At 40.1% G+C, this 14,435-nt stretch overlaps 2 protein-coding genes across 2 annotated transcripts; both read right to left on the bottom strand.

Annotated features, from left to right (window-relative positions):
• Nucleotides 1-82: 82 nt before the first annotated feature.
• LOC133978566 (UDP-glucuronosyltransferase 2C1-like) lies at nt 83-4,424 on the bottom strand. Its single transcript, XM_062416828.1, has 6 exons — nt 3,324-4,424; nt 2,680-2,828; nt 2,454-2,585; nt 1,399-1,486; nt 737-956; nt 83-501 (listed from the first exon to the last, which is right to left on the bottom strand). The coding sequence occupies exons 1-6, from the start codon at nt 4,045-4,047 to the stop codon at nt 216-218; spliced, it is 1,599 nt and encodes a 532-aa protein (XP_062272812.1). The 5' UTR covers nt 4,048-4,424; the 3' UTR covers nt 83-215.
• A 5,892-nt stretch (nt 4,425-10,316) lies between these two features.
• Nucleotides 10,317-10,656, bottom strand: tal2 (T-cell acute lymphocytic leukemia 2). Its single transcript, XM_062416826.1, has one exon. The coding sequence runs from the start codon at nt 10,654-10,656 to the stop codon at nt 10,318-10,320; it is 339 nt and encodes a 112-aa protein (XP_062272810.1). The 3' UTR covers nt 10,317.
• Nucleotides 10,657-14,435: the final 3,779 nt, after the last annotated feature.

The raw sequence follows: 14,435 nt of genomic DNA, 5'->3' as shown, positions 1-14,435 counted from the left end.
TGAGTTTATGGTGGTAAAACAAGAAAGTACAAGAAAATACTTGGTCTTCTACAGATAAGTTCAAACAAAATTCTCATCTATTTTTTTTGTGTGGTGGCAAATATTGAAACAAAGATGTCACATGTCACATTATGTGATATCAGGTTACATGCCGTGTTGTGGACCAGCAGTTGTCTTGTTTTTTACTGACATTGATAAGATCTAAAATCAGTCCGTTACTCAGCCTTTCTCTTTACATTTTGCTTTCTGCTGCAGCATCTCCGGAAGCAAAATTTGCAGGTCTTGATGAAGAGGAATACGAGGAGCATAACGATAGCAAGAAGGAAGGCCAGGACATCCAGGCTGTGGTACTGGTACCAGGTGAGCTCGTGTGCCTGGACCCTCAAGTGTTTGGCCCCTTTGTTTCTCATGGTGAACTCGATCCAGAATACCGCCTCGTCCAGAGGGCTCATTGGCCTGTCGTGGTGGATGCTGGAAAGCCGCATGGAGTTTTCCTTGTACCTATGAATGTGGAAATATATGTTGTATTATTCATTGAAGTCCCCCCCCCCCCCCCCCCCCCCCATCACTTACATTGAAAGTTCATTACGAGGGGATTTTGTAATGGTCAGTATGAACAGGAGGAAAGATTACAGCGAGCAAAACCCATTTTAATGTTCATATGGGCACCTGAATGTTGCTTTTAAGTTGAAAAATGGTTAACCTTTCCTTTTTAATTGTTGGTGAGACAACTTACGATTTATCATTGATGACAGTGTTTATTGCATCTCTAAGGTCTTCACTCGTCATAAAGTTCAGTTCCACAGTCACTGCAGCGCCCTTCGCCTCCATATGCACCATGTTGTCTGGTTGGTCAGCGAACATGGGGATGCCCACCATAGGAACACCGTGATAGATGGCCTCGTAAATCCCATTTGTGCCACCATGAGTGACGAACGCTTTGGTCTTTGGATGACCTGATCAAAGAACATGAAACATTCAAACATACATTACTTTGGTGAGTCAAAAGAGGCTGTCACAGTTCGCCTTATCAGTTCTGTACGTTATCGCGCCTAAAAATAAGTGTTGGCAGAGGCTTGTGGCTGAAAGATTGCCAGAGCAGATTACAGACTGGAAAAAACTGGACAGAAAACAATAGTAAACACCAGCCTCTCACTCAGAAACTTCAGCTGAAGTATTTGAATCTACTTGCTCAGTTAACTTCCCCTTAAAAAAATATGTTTAAATGCCTTTTAATGAATTCATAGCAATCAACATTTCCCTGTTGGTGAATCTCTTAAGTATACTACACTGTCAGACTAAATAATCTAAAAGATCCTGTGTGATGGAGACCGGCTTTCATTTAAAACCAAGTCTTATGGATCACTGTTCAGCGTCTTTTACAAAAACTTCACTTACCCAGCAGGTCGTTCTGAGGGATCCAGTCGTACAGTCTGGTGTTGGCACCCAAAGTCTCTGGTTTTTCTCCACTGTATCTCCACAGCACCTATAAACAATTATAAAAGACTTTCAGATTAACTCATTGCAAATGTTGTACCATTATTTAGTTCAATCATCCATCTATCCATCCCTCCTATTGTATGCAGCAAATCCAACAAATGCACACTAAGTTGATAGAAAAGAAAGACAAATGTTAATTATGAAGCTAAAAGCAGTCTATAAATGCTATATTATTGATTAGCTATAGTTTTAATAATGAATGTTAAAAAAGTAAGATTTTTACGTTAAAACTTACTTTTACTTTTTTTTTGAAGGTTGAAAGGTTATATCTTTTATTGTATCTCTTTTATATTTAGGTGAAAATATTAAATCCGACCCATAATCATTACTTATTTTTGAAAGTCTCAACTCTGCACATCCCATCAAATCTTAATCTCCTTTTCTTTTCTTTTTTTTTAGATGTTTGATTAAGTCCTGTTACAGAAACCTGATTCAACCAGACACATACAATTTTATGACTTAAAAAAAAAAAAAAAACATTCTGGTTGTTTGCACATGTTTTGTGTCATGTTCGTATATGCAAAGCTCCAGGGAGGTGCTGGTTATGCTGGTATATGCTGCCAGTGTGTTATGAACATTTATCTTTGACCTGAAACTGGCTTTAGATAGATAATTTGTTACAGAGGACATTTCAAAGATTGTCAAAAAGCAGTAAATCTACAAACTACTACTCAAATTAAATGGGTTTGTATAACAGTCCTCTTGCTATTGGATTGGCATATAACAGCAGTGTAACACACAGAATAAAATCTTACAAAATGTTTACTATAATTCTATAAACTCGTTGTATGCAGTGAGAAATTGTAAGTGTAAGTACAAGCAATCCACTGTTAATTTGCTAAAAAATGAGCAATTTCACTTGTTTGAGCCTCTGCAACCGAATATGCTCATAGCCATAAAGCTGTGCGTTAAAGGTCATTCAAGTTTAATCACTTAAAAGATCGTTCTCTGACCTTCTGTGGGACCTGAGCGAGGGCCGAGGCGATCATGTTTGCCTTCTCAGAGGTGATGTTCTTGATCATGGACCCCAAAGTGAAAACCACTATACCATCATCTCCAGAGCTCTGCACAAACTCTTCCATATCCTGTAAGAAGAGAGGTATCATCACGATTCAAAACAACTGACATTTTTTTATATATACATATATTAAAAAACTATAACTGTGAAGTTAGCACTACCTTTGGTAATGGTTTAGCCGGTCTGCAGTGGATCCCACCAACAAATTTGAAGTTCGGGAGGAAAGGACGAGGAAATTCAAAATCCCAATAAGTTCGGATCAACCAAATGTCTGCTTTACCCATCATCTCGCAGGCGCTTGTGGCCGTCCCTGTCACAATGCAAAAGGAAGTCTTACCAGCACTGTCGATGAGACTGCTGATTTTAAAATGTTTGATATAAAAGCATTACAATTAATAGAAAGCAATTAAACCAACTAGGGCTGGGCAAAATGTATTTCGTTATATCGATATTGTGATATTTATAGATATCGTCTTAGATTTTGAATATTGTGATATGGAATAATTGTAGTTCTTTTATGCTTTTAAAGGCTGCATTACAGTAAAAATGTAATTTTCTGAGCTTAACAGACTGTTCTATTATCTGCATTTATCCACTTTGTCATTACATCCACATAACTGATGATTAGTTATCAAAAATCTCATTGCGTAAATATTTTGTGAAAGCACCTATAATCTTCCCTACAATACTGTCAAAATATCTATTGAAGTATTTAGTCAAAAATATTGATATTTGATTCTGTCCATATCGTCCAGCCCTAAAACCAACATAAATTATCAACAGTCCATATGGCTGAGTTACTCACCTTTGACCTCTGAGTAATATTGATCTACTTCTTCCCAAATAACTTTAGTAATCACGGCGTCTTGTAAGGCGTAGAAGAGAAAATTCCAAGTTCTCTCATTGAAGTCCATCTTGTCGGTCAGTTTGCTCATAGCGCCGGGGACAAATGAAGGTGGAGCAGGTAGCTGACCACATTGCCTCTCCCAGTTATTGGCGAGTGAAAAGCGCAGGGAGAAGACCAGGGGGATTCCCAACATATCTGCTAATAAGTCACTCCCGGGGTAGATGGGGTCGGCCAGGAGAAGGTCATAATTGGCCTCTTTCAGCTTCTTCATGATGGCCTCTGATTTCACCACACCATCCAGAGTTCTCAAAGAATACTGCAGGTCGACCTTCATCAGCTCAATAAATCGTATGTAAATCTGCAAGTAGCTCATATGATCCATCTCGTACATGGAGAAATAAAGGAACTCTTCAAGGAACTCCTCCATGGCCTCCATTGAGACCGAGACGTTGAAGGGTTCATAGTTGAAGCGAGACGGCTCACTAGTGTTCATGAACATAGAAGAGCTTGGGACCAGGACAGTCACTTGGTGTCCTTTGTCGATCAGGGTCTCCAGCACTGGCTTCATGTTAATCCAGTGGCTGCCCTCCGTGTACCACACCAAAATGCTCCCTCCATTTGTGCACCCTGCCGCACAAAATACCAGCAGGGCACAAAAAGACAGACGCAGCCCCAGCTTCATGGTGACTGTGTGTACAGGGAGAAACTTACTGTGGCCGGACTGATTTTAAGAGGCGCTCCCAGAAGAATAATTATTAACTAAACAAAGCTGAACTCTGGCATGTCCTTACTCTTTGTGCAGCGTGATACATTAGATAAGAAACGCACCCCTGGCAAGTGATGACAGGTGAAAGGTAAAGGTTGTAAAGTTAACGGTTAGTAGTTATCCATGCAGGATAAAAAAAGAAAAAAAGAATAATGTCCAACCTGTACTAGAAATCCACAAATAGAAAATCCCTTGATGATAAAGCAGACTTTAAAATACCAGATTGTACTCTGCAGCTGCGGAGAGACGGAGTATAATAACACAAAAGAAAAATGGGCTTGCACACACTTGCGTAATCGGAGGAAGTTGTGATCACATGTGAGAGCTTGTGCAAAAATTTCCCTTAACATCAATGAGGAGTGTTAGTGATTACACATAAACACATCTGTGTGAGTGTGCAGATGTAAGTTTATGACTTTAGGATTTTTTGTGCGTTGAGTCTGCCACAGTGCAAAAAAAGGTTAGAAAAGTGGACGAATCCCTCAGTGTTATATTTAACCACTTTAGCAACTTGGCTCAAGGGTATGAAAGATCTAAAATTCCTACATTAAACTAATCAGACAATTAAAAACAGTCATACAATACATGTTACATTTCCTGTTTACTGTGTCACCATTAAATGAAATACATGTTAAAAAGGTTATTACGTAGGTTTTTGTTTTTAACAACTGACTTTTTCATGCCACATTAAAATCAAATGACTGAACACAGAAACAAAGTGAAGAGGTATATTGCGTTGTAGCATTTTACAGCTGAAAGCACCATGGCACACTTTGGAAAATGTATGTTTATTAAGACACAGAGCCAAACAATTATCCTTTTAACATCTGCATACATTAAAAAATATGAATTAATAAATCACTTTATTTCATTGTTGGTTTTGTTCTTATGTAGGCATTTAAAATCTTGTATACATACAAGGGATGACAGTGTTGGTCTGTGTGCCACTTTTGTACAGACTGAAATATCTAAATAACTGTTGAATGGGTTGCGTGGATGTATAAAGAGAGCTGGATCAGGTGCCACTGCCTCTCAGCCTTGCTGCCAGTTTTTGCCTCGTGGCCACCTTTTTAAAGTGATACCGATGCCAACTGAGATACTGATACCACATTTTGTGCTTTTATCCGATGTAACAGGCGTGTAGTGTAGCCACACATTAGAGCGTTTAAGTGGCATCTTGGCTGCTGAACTGCTAAGTGCACTAATTCAAATTCACCACGACTTTACCACCACAGACGGGTTGTAGCTGCTGCGGCAGTGGGCCAATCACATCGCAATACATCAGAGAACGCTTGTGTTGATTTGCTGTTAGCAAGTTCATACAAATAGTCATATTTTCTAGCTCTGGGTGCAAAAAAGATCAATAGCCGGTATCGTTTGACGGGAGATGTTTCGATGCTACTTGGTATCGATTTATTTTGATCGATACCTTAAAGGTATGGAGTACCGATACTCAGCCCTAGTGGCCACTCGCGGTACTGCAGTGAAAAAAATCCTCTGCTGTCTAAAAGGCATTTTCTCCGTAGACCACCATTATAAAAGAAACCTCTATAAAAATGTTGACAGGACACCTCCAACTAGAAATAAGATGAATTATGACTATTTGCAGTAATATTTTTTTAATCCATGAAGGTTTTATATTTGCAAACCTTTTGTCGAGCCTCGAAAAGCCAATTTAAAATCTGTCACTTTAGCCCAATCGCAAGCAGGGCCAATGTGAGAAACTTTTTTTTGTCTCTTGTGCCAGTCGATCAATTCTTATTTGATTGATTAGACGCTACCTTTGAGTCCGATATGCAGTGTCTATAACACATCCATGATGGATTGCTGTGAAATTCTTTACATTCATGGCTCCCAGAAGACGAATCCTTCTGATCCCCTTTAGTACCAACACAAGGGACTTTATATTTGTGGTTACATGTTAGATGTCTGCATATCCTGTTCATCCTTTACTCTGTCCAAAACTTTTGTTCACGACCAACCTGGAAATCTGAAGACATTCCCATCAGCCTCGGCTTGACTTTGTGTTTAGTGCCACTTAACACATTTAATTAAAATATCGAACATTAGCCTGCTGGTGTTAACGTTTAGCTCAGAGCCAAAGCACTGCCTCACAGAGCCGTTGGTGTTTTCTCCTGTTTTCTTGTTTTAAAGACGTATTTACCAGTCGAATGAGGCAGCTGATTTCAGAAACCAACTGGAAACAGAGGGGTCAGCTCGGTTTGAATATTGGGGAGGCGGGGGGTTGTCGACCATGCCTTTTAGGAACCAGTGGCGTTGAGGCTGTGTTGTTTCTGGGAAATGTCACCTCAAACTGTGAGGGCGTCTTAAATCTTACTCTGGGTACTTTGTCCCCCTCATTAACATTGTAGATTCCTTTTGACGTTGGATTCAGGAGCGTCTGGAAAAACAATAAGCATTTGAATATCGGATTCAATGCCCTGTTGAGGGAGTCAGTGGCCATTCATAGTGTGTAAGTGTGTGCTGTGTTGTCCTCAGACCTCCCCTGGTGGTGCAGAGGAGCTGTAAACAAACAAATGATGGGTATACTAGCTTTTCGCATGCAGAATCATAACTATATATTGCTCTTGTATTTAATTTTCTGAGGAGTTCAACCCTCTACTCCTCTCTCACTACATTCCTGGTGCTTCCTTTCCTCACTTCCTTCTCCCTTGCTCTGTCTTCCCACCACAGGGTAAGGGATACAGCGTATTGCTTTTTGAAGTAGATATTTGCATAATCAGATTAGGATGTGTGATTGTCAGTGGGCTCCCCCATCAGTGGGTGCTCCAGAGGAGAGAGGGTGCTGTCCAGCCCAACAATGGAGGACTCCCCTCCTCTCTCACCCTCCAACCAGCCTGCACCTGCATCCCACCCACCCGGGCTGCAGGTCGGCTGCGGCGGCAGTGCATGTTTGGGCTCGCAGCCGTGTAGGGGTGATAGAGAGCGAGAGGAAAGGCGGGGGAGGAGGGGGTTGGAGGGGGGGTTCGAGTGCATGACGGGAGTGGGAGGGCAGGGGTTGAGCTGAGATATTTAAACATGCAGAGTGTGAATTGGCTTTAAGGGGATAAAGAGCTCAGGGCCTATCGGTTGGCACCCAACTCCAGAAATTCTTTTTCATGGGCGCCTCAGCCGGGAGAGCGAGGGGCTGCCTGCACTGATCTGGCCCATTGTGATAACGGATTCAGACAGTGTGCTAGACACTGATAAGGAAATGTGCTCTCAATAGACGATTACCCACATACTTGGGAGAGAATAGTCAATCAGGCAAAGATACTTGGTTGAGGGAATGAGACGTGTACAGATTTGTTATTATTTTCAATGCAGGGTTTCATAATCCTGCTAGAAAGTTAAGGTCAGAGCAGTGTTCACGCCGCGCTTGGGCGAATGCTGTAAATAAGGTGTATCAGCAAAATGCATTTTATAGCCTGACAGCATGTGTGCAGAAGCTGCCACATGCCATCCTATCCAGTTTCAAATGATGACTGGATAATAAATTACACATTCAACATGCAAAGAGGTATCCATTTTGATGCACTGCTTCTCTTATATTATCAGGCATTTTAGCTATTAATAAACACAGCAGTTCTAGTTCAGTGTTATTTAGGTTCACCGTGAAATTGCTCAATTCACTGTGAAATTGCACAAGAGGTAAATACCTCCCCAAAAACAAGCTGTGGGAGCTGCTGTACAGTGGTTTTCATCGTCCCGCTACAATATGATATGTTTAGTATTTTTTGCAGGATTACAAAGAGTCACCTGTCAGCTCCCACAGCTCGTCAGTCAGTCAGTGTGTCCAGCTGCCCTCTGCTCCGTTTACACACCATTAGCCAGAGTTTAATAGCTGGGGTGAAAGCGCTCCGAAACCAACTCTGTGTTTACTCTTCAGCTCAGTTAGTTGCAGCCTTTTGCCTGAGAAATGGGGCACATTTTGCAAAGCCACAATAGGCGATTAGGCGTGTAGATGTCTGACCTCGGTGTAAACGGCTCGATGACATCACTGCAAATGTGGAGTCGGGTGCAAAAAACAAAACAAAAAACAGCTAATATTGAAGCTTGAGTGATTAATCAATTAGTTGATCAATAGGAAATGTATTATTTGCTTGTTGCAGCTTGTCTTCAGTGAGCATTTGTTTTTATGTTTGTAATGTGAATATCTTTGTGTTGGCCTAAGAAAAAAACAAGTAATGTGAAGACTTTGCCTTCTAGGAATAAAAAAAAAAAAATATTCTTTGGCTTTTTATAATCTACACAACTAGTTTATTAATTGACAATAAATTTTAAAAAATGAAAACCGTAAGCATTGCAGCCCTAATTGGAACTAAAGTTGATTTTCAATTTTTAATATACTTAAATGGCGTTTCTCATAAATGCTTTTATTTAATTGCACAGCACTAAATTTTATTGTAGTCCTTTATTCCATTTTAGTTTACATTAGATTGATTAAAATCTACCAGCAATTCATTGGTGGAATTTGGCATTTCTGTTGCCTCTCGTCTTGTAAATATCAAGTATTCAAGTATTTCCTGCTGTTATACTCGTCATCATGAATTCAGTTTTATCAGATATCGTGTGCAGCAACTAAATGGCATTTTTAAACATGCTGGTCATTTCTTCTTGTCCATCTGCGTGTTTGGTCAACTGGGCAGTGTTTGATTTCCAGGATGACCTCAGGGTCACAAGTTAAGCTGTCACTTTCAGCGCTCCTCTCTCAGGCCTCTGGTCAGTGGACGGAGTGCAGAGGTCAGCTTTGTGTCCACATGGTCATCACAGGACTTGTGTACAAATGTCTTCGGCCTTCTTGAGCACAAACAAAGAGTGTCCGCAGTAAGGCAGCAGCTCCGCTCTTAACTTCAGTTCTGATGTGTCTCATGCGGTGTGAAATAATGTCCCAAATGTCCATACTGTGTAGTAATTGTATACAACATATTGCTTGTATACTGTTTTTATGGGTAGTATACAAAAAAATCAACATACTAACAAATAGATAGAAAAATGTGCACTTTAAAATGTAGCTCCTCCTTTGTGCGTTGCATTGTTGGACAGTTGTGTCCATAGAAAGCAAACTTATAATGAGAACACATCTTATCCCAAAACCTGCTAAGACTTTGGTAGTAATATGAAATTGGGACACAGTTTACTCAGAAATGGTTGCTAAAAAAAACATTTGTTAAGTGTGTGATGGTTATACAATGACATGGTGCTTTCACTAAAAATATTCAGAAAGTGTTTTATTAACAAGTCATTTATTAAATAAATAGTTCAAATAAATAACATACTGTATATTCACAAGCAAACAAAAATAACTTACAAAAGAGGTATCAGAAGATAATTAGCACACTATTCACAGTAGACAATCAATTCATATTCTTTGGCTATATGACATGCGTGTTGTACCCAAAAAACAAAAGTTCCATGAAAACACATTTAAATGAGAAGAGTTTGTCTCGTGAAGCGTTTCATTATTAAAAGAGGATTGTCAGTTTTGCCAAACTTCCTCAACCCAATCCTAGCTCGGAGAAATGGAAAATCAATCAATACTGAAAAGAAAAGCTTTCACAGAATTGATTCTTCGGAATTCACATAACCTTGATAATTGAAAAGAAAGGTCAGATTTAGTCTTCTCAGGAGAAAATAGCATGTCGATTTTTTTTTAAAAAAAGAAAAAAAGTGCCCTTGGCTATTTTGAGACGATTACAGTCTGGAGAATTGGCTGAGCCATTATCTATTCAAATGCCTCGCTGAATCTATTGCTTGAAATGAGAAATTCCTTAATCCCCTCCATTTTCCTCATTGGCAAAACACCCTCTCACTGCAAAACTAAATTAGTTCCAGGCGGGCCGGCAATAAGGAATATTAATATGAAGACATGAAAGGAATATTGTACATCCAGGTTCTACACATCCATGCAGAATGTAAATTAATTTTCACCTCCAAATAATATTTCAACACTGATCGGCGTGGTGGCGGTGCCTCGTTTTCAGCCACGTGTGGAATCCACAAACATCACACAAATATTGCATCTTCTGCATTGAGACACGGGTCAGAACCACCTGACTCAGCAGGTGCTGACATGCAGAGACAAAAACAAAAAAAAGAGTCTTGAGGAAGGATCAGTTTTTAGACCCAGAGAGACAGTCAGAAAGTCCACTCAAGATGTTTTTTCTTTTTCAGGGTCTCCGGCTTCTACCAGGCCTCTGTGCTGTCGCAGCTGGACCCGGGTGACAGACCCTCGGTGTCACTCGTCATGGCCCACGGGTGAGGAGGGGAGTGCAGTTGCTCCATGTTTCCTCTGAGGAAGGTGAGCAGAGCGGTGGGGGAGTGGCTGGCCGGCTGACCGCTCTGGCTCTCCAGCAGCTGCACCAGAAAGTTGATGTAGCGCATGGCCAGGCGCAGGATCTCGTTCTTGCTCAGCTTCTTCTCTGGAGGATGGGTGGGGATGAGCTTGCGGAGCTCGGCGAAGGCCGTGTTAACGTTGTGCTGGCGCCAGCGCTCCCTCGTGTTGGTGAACACCTTCCTGGTCATGGTGCTTAGTCGACTGACTGGAAGGAGAAAGTAGAGTTAATGTCTGTCAGGCAGGCAAAAAAATTTGAGCTATTGATTAAAATTATAAGGGGAAACAAACCAACAAGAATGTTTATATTGTTGTCTTCTGCTTCTTTCTGAGAAGGATTGCCCTCATATTTTTTCCTCGTTTAAAAAAGAAAAAGGCCTTCACTCTAAATGTAAATTAATTTTCAAGAGACCTACTGGTTAAATAAATACTTCAATAACAAAAACCCAAATAATAATAGATCTAAATCATTTAATCTCCCACTTTTTGCATCATGCTGTCAGCCATAGCATTACACACTCTTACTGATAAATTATTTACTTGATCAAAGTGGAAACACATGCCGTCAAGGATGAAATAAAAAAAGAAGAAAATCCTTCACTATATTCATCATAAAAATTCTCACCTGTGTCTTTTTATTTTCAGGAACGTGCAGAAATCTCAGGTGCAGAGTTGCGAATGTGCTGCCAGGTCATCAGTGTCCACCGCTTGCGGGAGTCTGGTGTGAATGTCCACTCAGTTGTGTCTTCTCATGCTCGCCGAGAGATCCTTGAGAGCGAGAGGGAAGGAGAGTAAGAGAGAAAGAGAAAGAGGGAGAGACAGAGAGGGGAGGGATGGGGTACAGACAGAGAGAGAGAGAGAGAGAGGGAGAGAGTGGTGGGGAAAGACTGCTGCATGCTCGCATCCCACCACATTTTATAGCAGAGTGAACCCTATTGTGTGACGTGTGCTGTCGTGGAGCCTCTCCGCTCTGTCATTGTGTGAGGTTGGCGTTAACTGAGGAGTGATTGTTAACACACACCCCCCTCCTGTCTATCCTAACAACCTAACTGAGGTAGCTCGATGATTAGATTATATAATATGATCATGGTTAGAGTGATTTTTATGTGATTTTGTGCAACATTTGAGGGGATTCAGTTTTTTTTTGTCCGCTCTCAGCCCCTCAACAGCCTTTTAAGTGACTATTTGTGCTGCTTTTATGATTCATTGCTCATTTAATCCTTGAAGGTTAGCACTAAAGGTGACAAATAAATTCCCATTGAAGTGAAACTGAGACGTTCATCTGTCTGATCCTTCTCTTACTGCTGTGGACACTTGTTCCTTTCTATTTCTCTGACATTAGGCATGGACTAACCCACTGTCCCCTCCGCCGTGGAAAAGAGCTTGATAACACTGACTGCCCTGCTATTGAATTCAGCCTGATTGGGCCACAAAAGGTAAAAATACCATATCCAGATTGACAGTCGAACAATATGGGTTTTGTTATGACTATGGTAATCTTGTTGAGCCATTCCAAGGGGCCACACATAAATTACAGCGTCCTGACTCACCTCTCTCCAACCACTCCTCACTGCTCCCCCCCCCATCCCAACCTCTCTGCCTCCCACTTTCAACCTCCGCTCAGTAAAAAAAAAAAAAAAAAAAAATCTAGTTTAACCAATTGTCACTGTTCTTTTTACACCCTTCAAGTGTTGTTTCAAAGACGCAGCCTTCCATAAAAGTCTCTGTGTGGAGTAGGAATTTACATAATCCGATTAGGGGCTGGGATTAGCCTCGGGCCTGGAGAACAGGCCCGATGGGGGCCGTTTTTCTGAATCGGCCATTCATGGGCTGCTCTGCACGTCCAAGAGGCTGCACCTGCAGGCTGGGCAGTGCGACACTCTGGATCCATCCTGCCTCCACAGCGCTGACTTCAGGGCGTTTTCGGCCAGCATGTTGACCTTCATCACACCTGCAAGGCCATATGAAGATTATACCTGACCTGTAATGTATCTGTGAAGCCCCCCTTCTCATTTTAACTACACCGAATTAAGTGTAAGAACATGATGAGAGTCTGTTTGACGGTTTCATTTCTAGAGCTACTCAGTCTAGAAGGGCTTCAATGAAAGATGACACTAGTCATTTTCTACCCATTTAATGTTCTGTAGTCTATACAGTAGTATTAACCCTTACATACTCATCAGGGTCTAATTTTTTTTTACATGTGAGAGAAGAAAAAAACTAAAAACGTTTCTCTTAGCCAGAAATTTGATGACATATCTTCATGTGACCCAGAATATACAAAAAAATTGAAATATTTTACAGCTATCTAAAAATGTTTTAGTGCAACTGATACACGAAATTACACACAAAATTATGTATAGAGACTAATTAAGAGGGGATGCTGAGAAAAGTCTGAATATGAACAGTATGTAAAGGGTTAAGAAGACAAATAACTATCAGTTTATGTCTTCTCTGGCCAAACCTTTCCTGTTGAAAATTCCCTCCAGACATGTTTTAAGATGTCTGATATGGTCTCTCGCCCTCCTTCCCTCATTAAAAATGACATAAGTTAAATACTTTACAGTGAAGTAGGAAACATCTACTGTCCAGTCTGTGTTTGTGTGCTGGAGGCTTCAAGTTTCCACATCACAGAAGTGTAAATTGAATACTGGACCAAGATATCATGCTCGTAGGCCCACAGTGAAGCTCTGACATTCAACTGTAGGAGCAAAAAGAAAACACATTTCTGAGTGGAGTGGGACTTTAAAGCAGAATAATTTGTAGTGAAATTACGTCTGAATGTCTGGATTCTTTCCTACTCAGGCATAACAACAATTGTCCCTTGTAATGCACCGCGGCCCGAGCGTAGCTGTCATGGACCAGGTTTTATGAGCTAATACAGAAAAGCTAAAGAGGGAATGGATCTCTCGTCTTTCCCCGTTACTTTTTCAAGTAACTATTCCTAATAAACATGATTTATTGTTCTATTAATAGTTCCCTTAAAGCTGCATCTCTTGTATGTGGGCCTCACTGTCACTACTTATAAATTATTTAATGTATAAATAACCTGCAGATTCAATCAAGCTTGGCGAGATATTGAATTAAATCTATGAATTATATTAATATTAATTTGAGAGAATGAACAATAGACATGAAAATACAGAACAAAACCAAGAGATTGATATTTTATAGTATAAATTGGCAGACATATTCATTATTAAATTCCAAATGAATCATTTCGTGTCTGGATCAGATATACTAATTACTTCAAAATGTTTTTTTAAAATTATTTTTGGGGCATTTTTATGATGGGGAACGATGGGGAACAACATGCAACAAATACCCACTGCAGGAATCAAACCATGGACTTTGTAGTTATGAAACGTTTGTCTTAAACAGTGAGCTTAATAATAATAATCATAATATTGAAATTTAGTCTCTTGCTTTTATTTGGGGCGATAAACTGCTTAATTACTGCTTATTGGGCCATAATTATTTTTATTACTGACTAATCTAAAATAAAATAAAAATAATCCTAAAACATATTTACCATTAATCCATCAAGACATCCTGGAATTAATTTCTCTAAATGTCTGACCTACAGTCCAAAATCCCAAAATATTACATTTATATTTATGTAAAATCAAGAAAAGTAACAAATTGTCACATTTTAGAGCTTTAACCAGCGAATGTTTGGCATTTTTGCTTGACTTAATTATCCAAATAGCTGTTGTTTTTTCTTCTGTTGCTCCACTAATAGATTAATCGGCTAATTACTGCAGTGTGTACAGGTGGTTTTGGGGTGTATAAATGATTCATTTTGAGCACTGTGTCAGATAACTGGACGTCACGTCATCTCATGTTTTATTTTCTATTTTTCTTTGTGAAATACACTCTGCTATGTTTGATTTTCTTCTGGGACACATCATTTGTCCGTCTCCTCTATTTAGTAACCCCAAAAAGATGCTACAGGGTCACAGGAAACCGC

The sequence above is a fragment of the Scomber scombrus genome, chromosome 4 (genome assembly GCF_963691925.1).
Source record: "Scomber scombrus chromosome 4, fScoSco1.1, whole genome shotgun sequence".
NCBI lineage: Eukaryota > Metazoa > Chordata > Actinopteri > Scombriformes > Scombridae > Scomber > Scomber scombrus.
Note: the sequence above shows the minus strand (reverse complement) of the source record. Positions and strands in the feature narration are given on the sequence as shown.